Source organism: Camelina sativa, chromosome 7 (genome assembly GCF_030686135.1).
Source record: "Camelina sativa cultivar CO46 ecotype springtype chromosome 7, ASM3068613v1".
Lineage (NCBI taxonomy): Eukaryota > Viridiplantae > Streptophyta > Magnoliopsida > Brassicales > Brassicaceae > Camelina > Camelina sativa.
The window spans coordinates 2,151,746-2,166,218 of NC_141886.1; the positions used below are offsets into that span (position 1 = coordinate 2,151,746).

Below are 14,473 nucleotides of genomic sequence, written 5' to 3' on the forward strand. Positions count from 1 at the left end.
TATTTATTTTGATATATTTGATTGGGTCAATTATGTAACGTTTTAAAACTAATGGGGTGAAATGTCAAAGTTATCAATAATTGATACCCTTTTGCATAAAGTTCACATTTTACACGTGTCGTAGTGTAGTTGTTTTAATTCTGTGGGTTGAGTCATAGCCAATTTTTTTTCTTTTTCAACTCATCTTTTTGGTCAGTTCGTGAATTTTGCATCTGATCATCATCTCTGCAACTTCAAGGTGAGTTCCCTTCTCTCTTACGACTTTATGATTCGATTCTTGTTTTCTGAAGATTTCATCTTTATGGGTTCTCGTAACATGAATATTCGATTTGATGCTTCTTTAATTTTGCTGTTCTCGCAAGTCTCAGATCTCTGGTACTCGGATTTTTTTTTTCCAATCGGAATTTTTGAGAAAAATCTTAGCTTTTGACTCAGTGATGTTGGAGATTGTTTTAAGGAATTTAGAATTTACTATACTGCATTTTGGATTCTATTGCTTTTTAAAGTTCCTTATTTTATCTTTTTTTTTTCTTTGTTAGATTGTTGGTTCCATATTTGATCCGTGAAACTGTAAACAAGGGAACCTACTCCGCCTGGTCCTGAGTTCCAGATGGATCTGCATCCACCAGGTGAGTTTCTTTTTTTCACTCTTAGGTACTTTTTATCATGTTGGTTGGCTAATTTTCTTATCTTCTTGGAGTAGGTGGTTCAAAGAAGACATCTATAGTTGTTGTCACCTTAGACTCTGGTGAAGTCTACGTCATTGCAAGTCTGTTATCTAAGGCTGATACTCAAGTTATCTATATCGATCCTACGACTGGTATCTTACGGTACAATGGGAAGCCTGGTCTTGATAACTTTAAGTCAGAGCGTGAAGCCCTAGATTATATCACGAATGGATCAAGAGGAGGTGTTAGAAGCTCAGTTTATGGCAGGGCAATACTCGGTTATGCTGTGTTGGGCAGCTTTGGGATGCTTTTAGTTGCAACCAGGCTAAATCCAAGTATTCCAGATTTGCCTGGTGGAGGATGTGTATATACTGTCGCTGAGAGCCAATGGGTCAAAATACCACTTTACAATCCACAGCCACAAGGAAAAGGTGAGATCAAAAATATTCAGGAGTTGACAGAGCTTGACATCGACGGGAAGCACTACTTCTGTGATACTAGGGACATCACTCGGCCCTTCCCAAGCCGTATGCCACTGCAAACCCCTGATGATGAATTCGTATGGAATAGATGGTTATCCGTGCCTTTTAAAAATATTGGGCTGCCTGAACACTGTGTCATTCTTCTACAGGTTCGTCCTCCATTAATGAATTGATGATGGTTGATCTACCTATCTGATTTCTGTTTATGTGAAGTTTCAAAAGCATAGAAATTGATATTTTAAGATGATATGACATCATATCATGTCTTCTTATATGATGTTAATTATAGGGGTTTGCAGAATATCGACCTTTTGGGAGCTCAGGTCAGCTAGAAGGGATTGTTGCTCTAATGGCCCGTCGTAGCAGACTGCATCCAGGGACTCGTTACCTAGCTAGAGGCATTAATTCATGTTCTGGCACAGGTGAGATTCCCTCCAAAATGCTCCTCTCTCTTTATTTTTTTGTTGTTGCTATTAGTTTTCAAGTTTTCTTGGTTGGGCTCTCTGCCTACAAAAATCTGGGGTATCTTTATGACTTTTTTTTTTTTATGGCACCCTTAAAAGCAATGGGTATTTGGAAGAAAGGCAAACATTTGATGTAAGTGTGGCTCTGGATATGACTAGGGCCTAATTTAGAAGTATATGTGTAGTGCAGGTAACGAAGTTGAGTGTGAGCAGCTTGTATGGACACCTAAAAGGCATGGTCAAAGCATTGCTTTCAACTCGTACATTTGGCGACGTGGCACCATACCAATATGGTGGGGTGCAGAATTGAAGATGACTGCAGCAGAAGCAGAAATTTATGTGGCAAGTAAGGATCCTTATAAGGGCAGTACGGAGTATTACCAAAGATTAAGCAAGCGATATGATACTAGGAATTTAGATGCACCAATTGGGGAAAACCAGAAGAAAAGGGCGTTTGTTCCTATAGTGTGTGTTAACTTGCTGAGAAGTGGAGAAGGGAAATCAGAATGTATCTTAGTACAGCATTTTGAAGAATCAATGAACTTTATCAGATCCAGTGGAAAGCTTCCTCATACTCGTGTTCACCTGATAAATTATGATTGGCATGCCAGCGTTAAATTAAAGGGGGAACAGCAAACCATTGAAGGATTGTGGATGTATCTAAAATCTCCCACTATGGCAATAGGAATTTCTGAAGGTGACTATTTGCCTTCATGTCAAAGACTAAAAGATTGCAGAGGTGAGGTCATCTGTATTGATGATATTGAAGGTGCCTTCTGTTTGAGATCACATCAAAATGGGGTAATACGCTTTAACTGCGCTGATTCTTTGGATCGAACAAATGCGGCTAGTTTTTTTGGTGGTCTTCAAGTGTTTGTAGAGCAATGTAGAAGGCTGGGAATATCACTTGATACTGATCTCGGATATGGTTATAATTCTGCTAACAATCACGGGGGATATAGTGCTCCTCTTCCACCGGGATGGGAAAAAAGAGCTGATGCAGTAACTGGAAAATCGTATTATATAGATCACAATACAAAGACAACAACATGGAGTCATCCATGTCCTGATAAACCATGGAAACGACTTGACATGAAGTTTGAGGAATTTAAGAGATCAACTATTTTATCTCCTGTGTCTGAGCTTGCTGATCTTTTTCTGCAACAAGGTGATATCCATGCAACCCTATATACTGGCTCGAAAGCTATGCACAGCCAAATTCTCAACATCTTCAGCGAAGAATCAGGAGCGTTTAAACAGTTTTCTGCTGCACAGAAGAACATGAAAATTACGCTACAGAGAAGATATAAAAATGCTATGGTTGATAGTTCACGGCAAAAGCAGCTGGAGATGTTTCTGGGAATGAGGCTTTTCAAGCATCTTCCATCAATTCCTGTCCAGCCTTTACATGTAAGCAAATTAGCACGATTTCAGTAAACTTCTTCCCATCTCCCAGCTCACCTTTTTCCATGTATATTTACTGCTCTAAAGTATGATTCATGTTTCTTGCGCGTAGATTTGTTTTTCATATTGGGCCGATACTCTTTATTTTGTTTATTGTGTAGATATTTGATTTCTAAGAAAATAACACATTTGTTAATGTGTAGACTCTACTATTTTGTTGCTCTATATATTCCTTGTCTACTTCTCACTGTAAAACTTTTCATGTCAGGTACTTTCTCGACCATCTGGTTTCTTTCTGAAACCGGTACCTAGCATGTCCGAAAGTTCTAATGATGGGTCCAGTCTGCTGAGTATCAAGAGGAAGGACGTAACTTGGGTACTTCCACTTAGATTAAAATTACCTCGTAGTTCTTATTACTTGAAGACTTGAGCTAAGAAGATTTCCTACTTTTTGTATATATTACAGCTATGTCCACAAGCTGCAGATATTGTTGAATTATTTATCTATCTCAGTGAGCCTTGCCATGTATGTCAACTTCTATTGACCATCTCACACGGTGCGGATGATTTGACAAGTCCATCCACTGTGGACGTGAGAACTGGACGCCACATAGAGGACCTTAAATTAGTTGTTGAGGTTAACACTCTTTTAGGTCTTGTCCCTTCTCTTTTATTGTTTGGAGGAGATCATGTAGACTTACATGCAGGTTAGTTGGACTGGATTACTGATTGCCTGTAACTATGTTTTCTGGATAGGGTGCTTCGATACCACGCTGCGCGAATGGGACAAATCTTCTGATATCCTTACCAGGGCCAATTAGTTCTGAGGATATGGCTGTTACTGGAGCTGGTGCACGTCTTCATGAAAAAGATACGTCAAGTCTTTCACTGCTGTATGATTTTGAAGAACTAGAAGGACAGTTGGATTTCTTAACCCGTGTAGTTGCGGTTACATTTTATCCGGCTGGTTCTGTTAGAATTCCTATGACTCTTGGTCAGGTACTTACTAATTTCAAAACTGTGAACTGATGATTTATCTAATAGCTTCATCATGCTCTGAACTAGTTAAATTTTATCGTTAACCATCATCAAAAGAAGTAAAAAAACAAACATTTTTTTTGCACTTTGTTTTGTTGCAGATAGAAGTCCTTGGAATTTCTCTTCCATGGATAGGAATGTTTACTTGCGAACGTACTGGAGGAAGATTAGCTGAACTTGCAAGGAAACCAGATGAGGATGAGATTCCTTTTTCACCTTCTTCTGACTTGAATCCGTTTGCAGCAAAATCTTCACAGACTGAAACTGTCTCCACACCCGTACATCAGAAAGATCCTTTTCCCGGTAATCTGCTTGACCTTTTAACAGGAGAGGACTCGTCTTCTGACCCCTTCCCACAACCAGTGGTGGACTCTGTTGCAAGTGGAGACAATGACATGCTTGATTTCTTAGACCAAGCAGTGGTTGAATATCGCGGCTCTGAAACTGTTCCTGGTGGATCTGTCCCACAAGATAAAAGGCCCAAGGAAAGTGGTGTTCATCTGTACATAAATTGTCTAAAGTCTCTTGGAGGTCCAAACATGGTATGTTATCTAATCCTTTTAATATAACTTGGAGGGAGAAATTGGTATCGGGAGATGCAATTACGTCCTGCCAAAATTATGTCTATGATTGTTTCCTTGGTTTAGCTATTCGTCTCACATGTCATCTCTCTTCTTAAAGTTCCACTTTAAAGGATATAATTCTTGCATGTCTGACATAACACAGGGGAAGAAGCTTGAGTTTGTAGAAGCTATGAAGCTGGAAATTGAACGTCTACGTCTCAATATATCAGCAGCAGAAAGAGATAGGGCACTGTTATCTATTGGAATTGATCCGGCTACCATTAATCCAAACTCTTCATACGACGAGTTATATATTGGAAGATTATGCAGAATAGCAAATGCACTTGCAGTTATGGGCCAGGCTTCTCTTGAAGATAAAATCATAGCTTCTATTGGTCTAGGGAAGCTAGAAAATAATGTGATAGATTTCTGGAACATATCCGGAATTGGTGAGGGTTGTGATGGTGGAATGTGTCAAGTCCGAGCCGAGGTCAGTAAAAGTCCAGTTGGGTTTTCTACCAAGAGTTCAGGAGGAGAGTCAGGCTCAGTGTTCTTATGTTTCCAATGTATGAAAAAAGCTTGCAAGTTTTGTTGTGCTGGAAAAGGAGCTCTTCTGCTTTCAAAATCATACTCCAGGGACAATGCGAATGGAGGTGGAAGTCTTACAGATATGTTCGCTACTTCGATAGGTTCAGATCATTACATTTGTAAAAAATGCTGCAGTTCGATAGTGCTTGAAGCCTTGATTGTAGATTATGTAAGAGTCATGGTCAGCTTGCGAAGAAGTTGTCGTGTCGATACTGCTGGTCGGGAAGCTCTGAACGAGGTCTTTGGATCTAACATTAAAAATCATCTTGCTGTTAAAGGTCACCCTTCTCCTAATCGAGAAGACTTTAATTTTCTTCGTCAAATTCTGGGTCAAGAGGAGTCACTTGCTGAGTTCCCATATGCAAGCTTCTTACACAAAGTAATTTGCTTTTTATCTGTTTTAAAATTACGATATCTTTGGAAAGAGCTGCTATATGGTATCTAATCCTCTTTTTTCTCTTTTGGATGTTTGCATAATGCAATGTAGGTCGAAACTGGAACTGACTCGGCACCATTTTTCTCATTGCTGACCCCTGTGAATCTTGCTTCAAGTAATGCCTACTGGAAAGCTCCTCCTTCTGCAAACTCTGTTGAAGCTGTCATCGTTCTCAATAGCCTTTCAGATGTCAGCAGTGTGATTCTACTCGTTAGTCCATGTGGTTACTCTGATGCTGATGCTCCTACCGTAAGTTTGACTTTTCTATCTTCAGTTGAATTCTTGTTCAACCATGCCATTACTTACGTGATAATGCTTCGAAAATAGTGGCGCACTCATTTCAGCATTTTATGTGTCTCCATTGCAGGTCCAAATTTGGGCGAGCAGCGACATAAATAAGGAAGCACGGACTTTGATGGGAAAGTGGGATGTACAGTCCTTAACTAGATCTTCGCCTGAGTTGTATGGTCCTGAAAATTCTGGTAGAGCTCCTAGGCATATAAAATTTGCTTTCAAGAATCCTGTTCGTTGCCGCATAATATGGGTATTACTGCGTCTTCCTCGGCTTGGATCTAGCTCAGTTAGTTTGGACAAAAACATTAATCTCTTGTCTTTGGATGAGAACCCTTTTGCTCCGATCCCTCGCCGTGCCTCTTTTGGAGCAACCATTGAGAATGACCCATGTCTTCATGCAAAACGCATCTTGGTCACTGGAAACATCGTGACTAACAAAACGCTTGCATCATTACAAAGTGTTGAGAGCATGAGCGTAAGAAACTGGCTGGACAGAGCCCCACGTTTGAATAGATTCCTGGTTAGTATAGTACCTTAGAGAACTACTTGTTCTTTCACATTTTTCTATAGCTTCTCCATTATCGTGACTAAGATTTGTTTTTTTACGTCTTACAGATACCACTAGAGGCTGAGAGACCAATGGAGAATGATCTAGTCTTGGAACTTTATCTGCAACCTGGTTCACCTTTAGCAGCTGGATTCCGTTTAGATGCTTTTAACGCCATAAAGCCTCGGGTGACCCACTCGCCTTCTTCAGATGTAGTTGACATTTGGGACCCGGCAAATATCATAGTGGAAGACAGACAAGTCTCTCCAGCCGTCTTGTATATACAAGTATCTGTTCTTCAGGTATCTATCTCTCCTCGTTTTACTATTCTCAGAAACCAAAATCTTCTAAGAACTTTTTCATGTTGATCTGAAAAATGTTTCAACAGGAACAATACAAAATGGTGACAATCGCGGAATATAGATTGCCTGAGGCAAGAGTTGGAACACAGATGTATTTCGATTTCCCTAAACAGACTCAAGCACGCAGAGTTTCGTTTAAGTTGCTTGGAGATGTAGCAGCTTTTTCAGATGATCCCGCAGAGGCTGATGACTTGAGCGGCCGGGCATCTCCATTTGCTGCAGGACTGTCGTTAGCAAATAGGATCAAGCTATATTACTATGCGGATCCTTATGAAGTAGGCAAATGGGCTAGCCTTTCAGCTGTCTGATTTTAGCCTTTCACTGGCCGTAGCTTGAGGGAAAAAAAAAGGTAAAGAAGAGAAAAATTCAATATACCTAACAACCTTATTTGTCAATTTTGGAATTCTGGTTAACTTTATTTATTTATGTAACATTATTATATTCCCTTGGAGAAAAATAATTTCTTTTGTTGACCAAAATGAACGTGAAAAACCATTTTATGCTCTCATTTTCTTCTAAACGATGGCTTTGACAAACAAAAAGATAATAAAGAAATTAAAAAATCACAAGTGATTGTTGACAGTTTTCACTAACTTAGTCGGATCATCATCATCACACCATTCACCATCTCATGTTGATTTTGACTTCTCCTTCCTCTTCTTCAACAACACATATAATCTTTCATTCTTCCCCCATATTTCGCCATACAAACGTTCGATTCCCTGTCTCTGTTAAACAACCAAAGTAAGAGAACGACAAGTAAGTAATTCTCTTTTAGATTTGATATTGATTGATCATTATTACTGATTACTGTGTATAAAAGACAAACCTGATTGGCTTTGGGAATTGTTTTCATGTTTTCGAGAACCTAGATGGCTAGAACTTTGCAAACTTAGCAATTCTAGCAAGGGCAGTTCTTAAACTTCCTATGCCTGCTCCTGACCTTGAGCTCACCATCATCTACAATAATCAAACGTTAACCATTTGCTTCTTAGGTCTCATCTTTTTCTGCAGCCATACATAAGTAAAGAACAAACTAGGACAATCATACTCATACATACCAGAGGCTGGACAATTGATCTGTTTGCTTTCAATTTCTGCATTTTTTAAGAAAAAAATGTTGATATTAGTAAGAACATGACCAATATTATTTTATTTTTGCCTTCACTATATTCACTTAGAGTATAATGACTAAGACCTCTTCGATTTGCATTGCCCGACGTGCCACATCCATTGGAAACACCACATCCGTCTTGGTTAAGACTATCTGATACTTTGTATTCGATCTGCAATTCAGTTTTTGGCTGTAAGGACACTTAACTACATGGCATAAGCAAAAATATTAAGAGCAGCAACAATGATTTTACCTCTCCATCAGATTAATAAGTTCCTGGTCTCTTGGCTTCATACCCCATTTTGTGTCAACAAGGAGGCACACCCGTTTAAGACCAGTTCTTGTTGAAACATATTCCTTTACCTGCATTGGTCAATATTAAACAGATGGGGATCATTGACCTGTTCAGTAATACACAAAATTGAGCAAAGCAAAAGAGATGGGCAATGCTCACAAGATCTTCCCATGCTTCCTTAACTTCGTCTTTTGCAAACGCAAAGCCGTATCCTGGTAAATCAACAAGGCGAACCTTGGAACCAAGATCGAAGAAATTGATGGTCTGCACTTAAAACAGAACTTTTGTTATTACAGAAAAATGTAAGCCATACAAGCAAGTAATTCTCAGACAGGGGAAATAATACCTGGGTCAGTCCCGGTTTGTCAGATGTTCTTACAACACCCCACTGTCTGGTAAGAGCATTTAGCAGAGACGATTTGCCAACATTTGACCTTCCTGATCAGAGTTGAGACACCAGACAACCCCAGTTTTTAATTAATTTAAGTTGGTTGTTATTAAAGTAGTAGTTTAACATATGCATACTCTGAAACTCAAAAAGAGGTGGAAATAAAGATTCTGGTGGGAACAACAATTAGAATGCAGTACCTGCAAATGCAATCTCAGGTACATCAGGCGGTGGAAATGAAGATGAAACATTTGCAGCAGCAAAGAATTCCAACTTATTCCTAAATACCTGTAAACGGGGAATTGCAACATGAACTGAAAAGTCTAGCAAGGAAGGCTTTATTATCTTTAGGTATTAGAGAAAGGGAATGAAGAAAGAGAAGAGAACATACACTTTCTTCTATACGTTCTCTCTCAGTGCTGGTTGACTGAGGAATATTATCTAAGGGAGCAGGAAGCTCAGTGTTGTAGCCGGCCCTCTTTAGCTCAATTAAACGTCTACGCCCCAACAGCTGCCATAAGATGTATGTTACCTACCAGCCAGGTAATGAAAATTGCGCATAAAGGATTGGAGATAGTTATATAGATTACATTTTCTTCCACATAGGAAAGGATGGAATGACTAGGCTGAATTGCCCGAAACTGAGCATTTTTGGACATTTCTACACTTTTCACTGCGTCTTTCTTGTTCTTTAATCCATGGACATCTGAACAAATGAAAAGAAAAGCAGCAATTGGATGTAGCGGGTTTTAAGTAACAGTTGCATACTCTTTTCTAGTGAAGAAGCACAAAGAAGTACTAACCATCAAGAAGGACATCATCATCAACTATTCTTTTATTTGAGGTATCATAGCGGTCTAATCGTATCCTCTTTCTCTTCCTTGGTTTATCCTCTTGACTATCTGAGCCATCTCCCACGACTCCTCTCTTATCTGAAAGCGCTTGTTTCCTAGCCTTAAAAGCAGCCATCGGCACATCCGAGCTTTTCCTTCGTCTACCATCCAATTCATCTCTCTTTTTGTGGCTCTTTCGAGTAGCATCATCATCTCCCCCACTCGGTGACTTTGTTTTAAACACACTTGTTGCAGCATCGTCGTTAATAGAGGTCGAAGCAGACCGTTGGTTTCTCTTTGGTGCAGCCCACATCGTGCGTGGGGTTTCGTTCACATGGTTATTGGGGTAGACCCTCTTCTTCTTCTTCAAATACGAAACCGTAGTCTTCTTACCAGTCTCCCGAGAGTTAGTGGTGTCATCATCACAGCGTTGAGTAGTGGATCTACTCCTTCCTTTATAAGAAGAATTGGAGCTAAGTGATGAAAGCTTCAGCCTTTTCTTGACCTTATGATCTAAAGACATTATGTGATAATCGTGCTCAAGCAGAACAACAAGCTACCAACTTAATTGAAGATCCGCCATAGATGAGCTGAAGGAAGACGACGATGGAAGATAGACAAAACGCTAGGTTAATGGGCGTTTAAGTGAAAAGACTCTTGGGTTTGTTTGGGCTTAAAGATAATGTGATTAAACTGTAAGGTCTGGCCCAACAGTTATTAGAGCCCACGTTATACCTAAGAAAATAAAAGCCCTAATTTTTTTATTTGTTTTTTCACTTTTTTTCCACTTACCACCTCTCCCAGCCGGTTTGGCACTCAAAACGGAACAAAAACACTAGAGATCTCTCCACATGAACCACACTTGAAGTGCTCTTGATATCATCCCTAGAAAGGGAACAATCGAATCCCTTACCGAATATGGTATTATGATTGTTCCCAAACGCCTCCTTATGATTATTGAACTTGCAATCATATTCTTCCACCTTTTTCGTTTTCCTTGTCAAAAAGAGATATTATAGGTTTGTAATTCTGATTTAGCCATGGTTCTATCCACACACACTTTGTGGTCAGAGATTTTGATTTCTTTTTCTTTTCCTCTGAAAATAACAGTTTGTTGTGTTTGTTTAATGTTGCAAGTATATATTAATCACCGTATAATTTGTATTTTCTCCTCAAAGATTAAAAGAAATTGTGGTTATTCCTTCAACAACATGTATCTACTTCCTCTTTACATAAACTCTTCATTACTGTAAACCTCCCTTCCAATATCAGAACAGACGCTTCAAGCTCATCGACATCGATCAAGAACTTGTTAGCATCTAAATCATCTCTGCACTGTGAACAAAAGAAACAGCTACAAACCCCACTCGTCTTCCCAACCGGAACGGATCCAAGTCGATCCCAGTATTAATAAATTACGAACAAGATAATTTAAAGACAAGGAAAAGAATCTTGCGACACTTGGGAGGTAGAAAGGGACAAGACCACATTCTCCACGTTCACCTAATGGTTTCACTTGGTTGGTGATAAAAAAAAACTTTTTTATGTATATAATGTGAAGATTACTAAATAAACTAGAAATTTAAAACATTTAATCCTTCTAATAGTGTAATTAACAAAGTACGATATAGTAATAATATTTTGGTATCATCATCAAAGTTGAAAGCTTGTCTTAAAAATGGACTGTATCTGAAAATTCAATCGACGTCGTTTTCCCAGAAACAAAAAAAAAAAAAGTACGATCTTTCACGGCGATGATCATGATGGCTTCAAGGTTGAACCGTGAAGCTAAGCTCACATCTCAGCTCCTCCTGTCTACACTTTTGGGAAAGCGAAGCTGCAACACATCCATGGCCGCCGCATCTTCCTATGCTTTACTCCTTAACAATCCGTTGACTTATTCGTCTAGCCTCCGTCGTTTCAGATGCTCGCCGGGAATCTCTTCTCTCTCCTTCTCCTCCGATCATGTAACTGCTTCCGATTTCTCTCTAGCGATGAAGAGACAAAGTCGGAGTTTTGCGGATGGCTCGGAACGAGATCCGTCTGTTGTGTGTGAGGCTGCTAAGCGCGAGACTGGAGCTGATGGACTCAACATTGCTGACAATGTGTCTCAGGTTAGATGGGTTTTTTCTTAGTAGAATTGAAATTGATGGAAATGTTAAAAAAACGAAATTGGTGATCAAATTCAGCTTCTTTCTAATAAGAATGTCGCTAAAAAGTGTGATTAATCCACTAAATTTTGAAATTTGATTAGCTGAACTGTGGAATTTTTCACTATTTTCTTGATTCAGCTCATTGGTAAAACTCCTATGGTGTACTTGAATAAAATAGCAAAGGGTTGTGTGGCCAATATTGCTGCCAAACTCGAGATCATGGAGCCATGTTGCAGTGTCAAGGATAGGTGTGTAGTCTAACTCTTCTTTTGTTGTTTTTTTGTATATTTTTAGTTAAATCTTTCAAGTTTAATCTATTATGTTGTGAGGAATTTCAGGATTGGGTATAGTATGGTTACTGATGCTGAGCAAAAAGGACTTATAGCACCTGGAAAGGTATCGACTATAGATTGATCTTTCTTTTGTAAAAACTCATAAAGATTGTACATTCTAGTCCGTTATTTGTGGTGGTGAACCCTACCTAATTGTGTCAGTTCTCTGACTTTATGTCCTTACTGCACTTATCTAGAGTGTTCTTGTGGAACCTACAAGTGGAAACACGGGTATTGGCCTAGCATTCGTCGCTGCTTCAAAAGGCTATAGACTTATATTGACAATGCCAGCGTCCATGAGTATGGAAAGAAGGGTTCTTTTAAAGGCTTTTGGAGCTGAGCTTGTTTTAACAGATCCTGCCAAAGGCATGACTGGAGCGGTTCAAAAGGCTGAAGAAATCTTGAAAACCACTCCTGATGCCTACATGCTCCAACAGTTTGACAACCCTGCGAACCCAAAGGTTTGTGGTGTCTGTTACTCCCATTCTCTTGTCGTATTTGTAAACTGCTGTTTAATGTCACTGTTATAATATAATGCAGATTCATTACGAGACAACTGGTCCTGAGATTTGGGAAGATACAAACGGCAAGGTGGATATATTCGTTGCAGGAATTGGAACCGGTGGAACTATCACTGGTGTTGGTCGATTCTTAAAAGAGAAAAACCCCAAGTCACAGGTAAAAGCAGAAATACATTTGAAGGTGTTATCTATTAGACAGGAGCCATAAGGGTATGTTCATTGAAGCAGTAAAATTCGTACTTAATTATTTGATGTTTACATGTACCAGGTCATTGGTGTAGAACCCACGGAAAGCGACATACTTTCTGGTGGCAAACCGGGTAAACCTTACTAAAATATACAATTAGTAATTTTGTTTTTGTGTTTTCAAACTATGATTTAATATTCACATGTTTTTTTTTTCTTGTCTTTGAATACAGGACCTCACAAGATTCAAGGAATTGGAGCTGGGTTTATACCTAAGAATTTGGATCAGGAAATTATGGATGAAGTCATAGCAGTATGGTTTATCTTGTATCTGTATGATTATTCAATTTATAACCTCACAAGACATCCACAATTTTCTTGTCAATTTATTGCTTAAATGTACCAATTCGTGAGACTTAAACTACTCTAATTAGGATGCTAATTACCATCTTCTTTATGCTTTTTACCAGATTTCAAGTGATGAAGCTATAGAATTCGCAAAGCAACTAGCTCTTAAGGAAGGGTTGATGGTTAGTTATTTGTATTTTTTCTGATTTTCTCACCAAGATGTTTTGATGTCGTGTTGCATGTGAAAGGTGGAAACTACACAAGATTTATAGGTGAAGTTTAATAATTTTTTCAGGTTGGTATATCATCTGGAGCTGCTGCTGCTGCTGCAATCAGGGTCGCGAAGAGACCTGAGAATGCTGGAAAACTCATAGCTGTAAGTAATTTCTGTTTCATATATGAGTTATGTCTTGAAAACGCAGGAGTCTTTGTGCATCAAAGTCGATCTCTAGATTTCCTTAGAAAAAAACCATCTCAAGATGGAATTTTGGATTTAATAAGTGACTCAAGTCCGTGATCCCAATGCTAAACCCAAAGAACCAACACTAAAGTCACTTAGCTAGTTATAGCTTTTCAAATGGTCTTTGTAAAACGATCATCTATGAAGCCATCAAAGATTTTGATTATGTAATGAAATCTTCCCCTAAGATAGAATCTATGAATCCGGTTTTTCAGGTTGTTTTCCCAAGCTTCGGAGAGCGATATCTATCTACCCCTCTGTTCCAGTCGATTCGAGAAGAGGTCGAGAAAATGCAGCCTGAAGTATAAACAAAAGCAACTTGGTCAAGTTAGTTCTCTAAATCTCATCAACTGAGGGCTAATCATTTTATTTTATCAAATAAAGGCATTAACCGAGAGTGGTTTGAGTTCCATTTTGGACATCCATCATTTAGTCTATGTATCACTCAGCATTTCAGTCGGAGAGTCCCCAACGATCGATTAAGATACACTTGGACTAAATAAATTATCCCTATATGTTTGTCTTATTAGCCAAAAAAAATGTAGACTTTGCTGTGTTATGTTCTACAGAACGATGGAATGTAATATTAAACTTTATAGGATTTATATAAGTGTTACTCTGATCAAACCATGACATATTAGTGATTTTTAACTTCACGTTTTTCTGTACCAATAGAATTTTTGTCCGAATCTACATAGAAAACACGTCAAAACTTGTTTTAAATACAAAACCACAAAAATTTGTATGTCACTAAAATATGTCAAAAACTCTATTTTTTTTTATTACAAACTTATGGGGTCAATACGTTGGTGGTTGTTAAACTTGCAACGTCTATCCTTGTTTTGCTCCGTAATGTTCGACGAAACTTTCGTTGTAGATAAGATATACTAATAGAAGCGTTTTTTGTTAAGTATTGCATGTTATGCTTTTCACACTGTTTTTAGTACTAAAAAGTAAAAAACGTATATGGACAAGTTTGACAAACCAAAAAAAAAAA

The 14,473-nt window shown here is 38.6% G+C and overlaps 3 protein-coding genes across 7 annotated transcripts; 2 read left to right on the forward strand and 1 right to left on the reverse strand.

Annotated features, from left to right (window-relative positions):
* The first annotated feature begins 3 nt into the window (after positions 1-3).
* LOC104699944 (putative phosphoinositide phosphatase SAC9) lies at positions 4-7,325 on the forward strand. Of its 5 annotated transcripts, none has more exons than XM_087458062.1 (14): positions 4-238; positions 540-629; positions 704-1,299; positions 1,440-1,572; positions 1,805-3,024; positions 3,287-3,394; positions 3,485-3,655; positions 3,775-4,017; positions 4,158-4,598; positions 4,783-5,586; positions 5,695-5,892; positions 6,011-6,457; positions 6,553-6,786; positions 6,873-7,325. In XM_087458062.1, exons 2-14 carry the CDS (start codon positions 611-613, stop codon positions 7,152-7,154), a joined length of 4,896 nt encoding a protein of 1,631 aa, XP_087314188.1. In that variant the 5' UTR covers positions 4-238; positions 540-610; the 3' UTR covers positions 7,155-7,325. The 5 variants fall into 5 exon arrangements, with proteins under 5 accessions (XP_087314188.1, XP_087314190.1, XP_087314189.1 ...); XM_087458064.1 differs by having other exon boundaries at positions 145-238; positions 1,800-3,024; XM_087458063.1 differs by having other exon boundaries at positions 155-238; positions 1,450-1,572.
* On the reverse strand, positions 7,293-10,118 carry LOC104699943 (uncharacterized). The gene is made up of 11 exons (XM_010415345.3): positions 9,447-10,118; positions 9,234-9,349; positions 9,035-9,154; positions 8,844-8,931; positions 8,602-8,693; positions 8,415-8,519; positions 8,214-8,323; positions 8,045-8,132; positions 7,908-7,943; positions 7,676-7,806; positions 7,293-7,574 (listed from the first exon to the last, which is right to left on the reverse strand). Exons 1-10 carry the CDS (start codon positions 9,997-9,999, stop codon positions 7,723-7,725), a joined length of 1,392 nt encoding a protein of 463 aa, XP_010413647.2. The 5' UTR covers positions 10,000-10,118; the 3' UTR covers positions 7,293-7,574; positions 7,676-7,722.
* A 929-nt stretch (positions 10,119-11,047) lies between these two features.
* On the forward strand, positions 11,048-14,103 carry LOC104699945 (cysteine synthase, mitochondrial-like). The gene is made up of 10 exons (XM_010415347.3): positions 11,048-11,590; positions 11,768-11,877; positions 11,968-12,025; positions 12,159-12,422; positions 12,502-12,639; positions 12,751-12,802; positions 12,902-12,981; positions 13,139-13,198; positions 13,312-13,392; positions 13,692-14,103. Exons 1-10 carry the CDS (start codon positions 11,231-11,233, stop codon positions 13,782-13,784), a joined length of 1,296 nt encoding a protein of 431 aa, XP_010413649.2. The 5' UTR covers positions 11,048-11,230; the 3' UTR covers positions 13,785-14,103.
* Positions 14,104-14,473: the final 370 nt, after the last annotated feature.

Excerpts from the sequence above, each read along its gene's own strand:
- LOC104699944 (XM_087458062.1), top strand. Across the intron at positions 1,300-1,439 it reads ACTGTGTCATTCTTCTACAG|GGGTTTGCAGAATATCGACC; the intron begins GTTCGTCCTCCA and ends TGTTAATTATAG. Across the intron at positions 1,573-1,804 it reads TAATTCATGTTCTGGCACAG|GTAACGAAGTTGAGTGTGAG; the intron begins GTGAGATTCCCT and ends TGTGTAGTGCAG.
- LOC104699943 (XM_010415345.3), bottom strand. The coding sequence starts at position 9,999 with ATGTCTTTAGATCATAAGGTCAAGAAAAGGCTGAAGCTTTCATCACTT. Across the intron at positions 9,350-9,446 it reads TGATGATGTCCTTCTTGATG|ATGTCCATGGATTAAAGAAC; the intron begins GTTAGTACTTCT and ends TCATTTGTTCAG. Across the intron at positions 9,155-9,233 it reads TTTCCTATGTGGAAGAAAAT|CTGTTGGGGCGTAGACGTTT; the intron begins GTAATCTATATA and ends ATCTTATGGCAG.
- LOC104699945 (XM_010415347.3), top strand. The coding sequence starts at position 11,231 with ATGATCATGATGGCTTCAAGGTTGAACCGTGAAGCTAAGCTCACATCT. Across the intron at positions 11,591-11,767 it reads TTGCTGACAATGTGTCTCAG|CTCATTGGTAAAACTCCTAT; the intron begins GTTAGATGGGTT and ends TTCTTGATTCAG. Across the intron at positions 11,878-11,967 it reads TGTTGCAGTGTCAAGGATAG|GATTGGGTATAGTATGGTTA; the intron begins GTGTGTAGTCTA and ends GAGGAATTTCAG.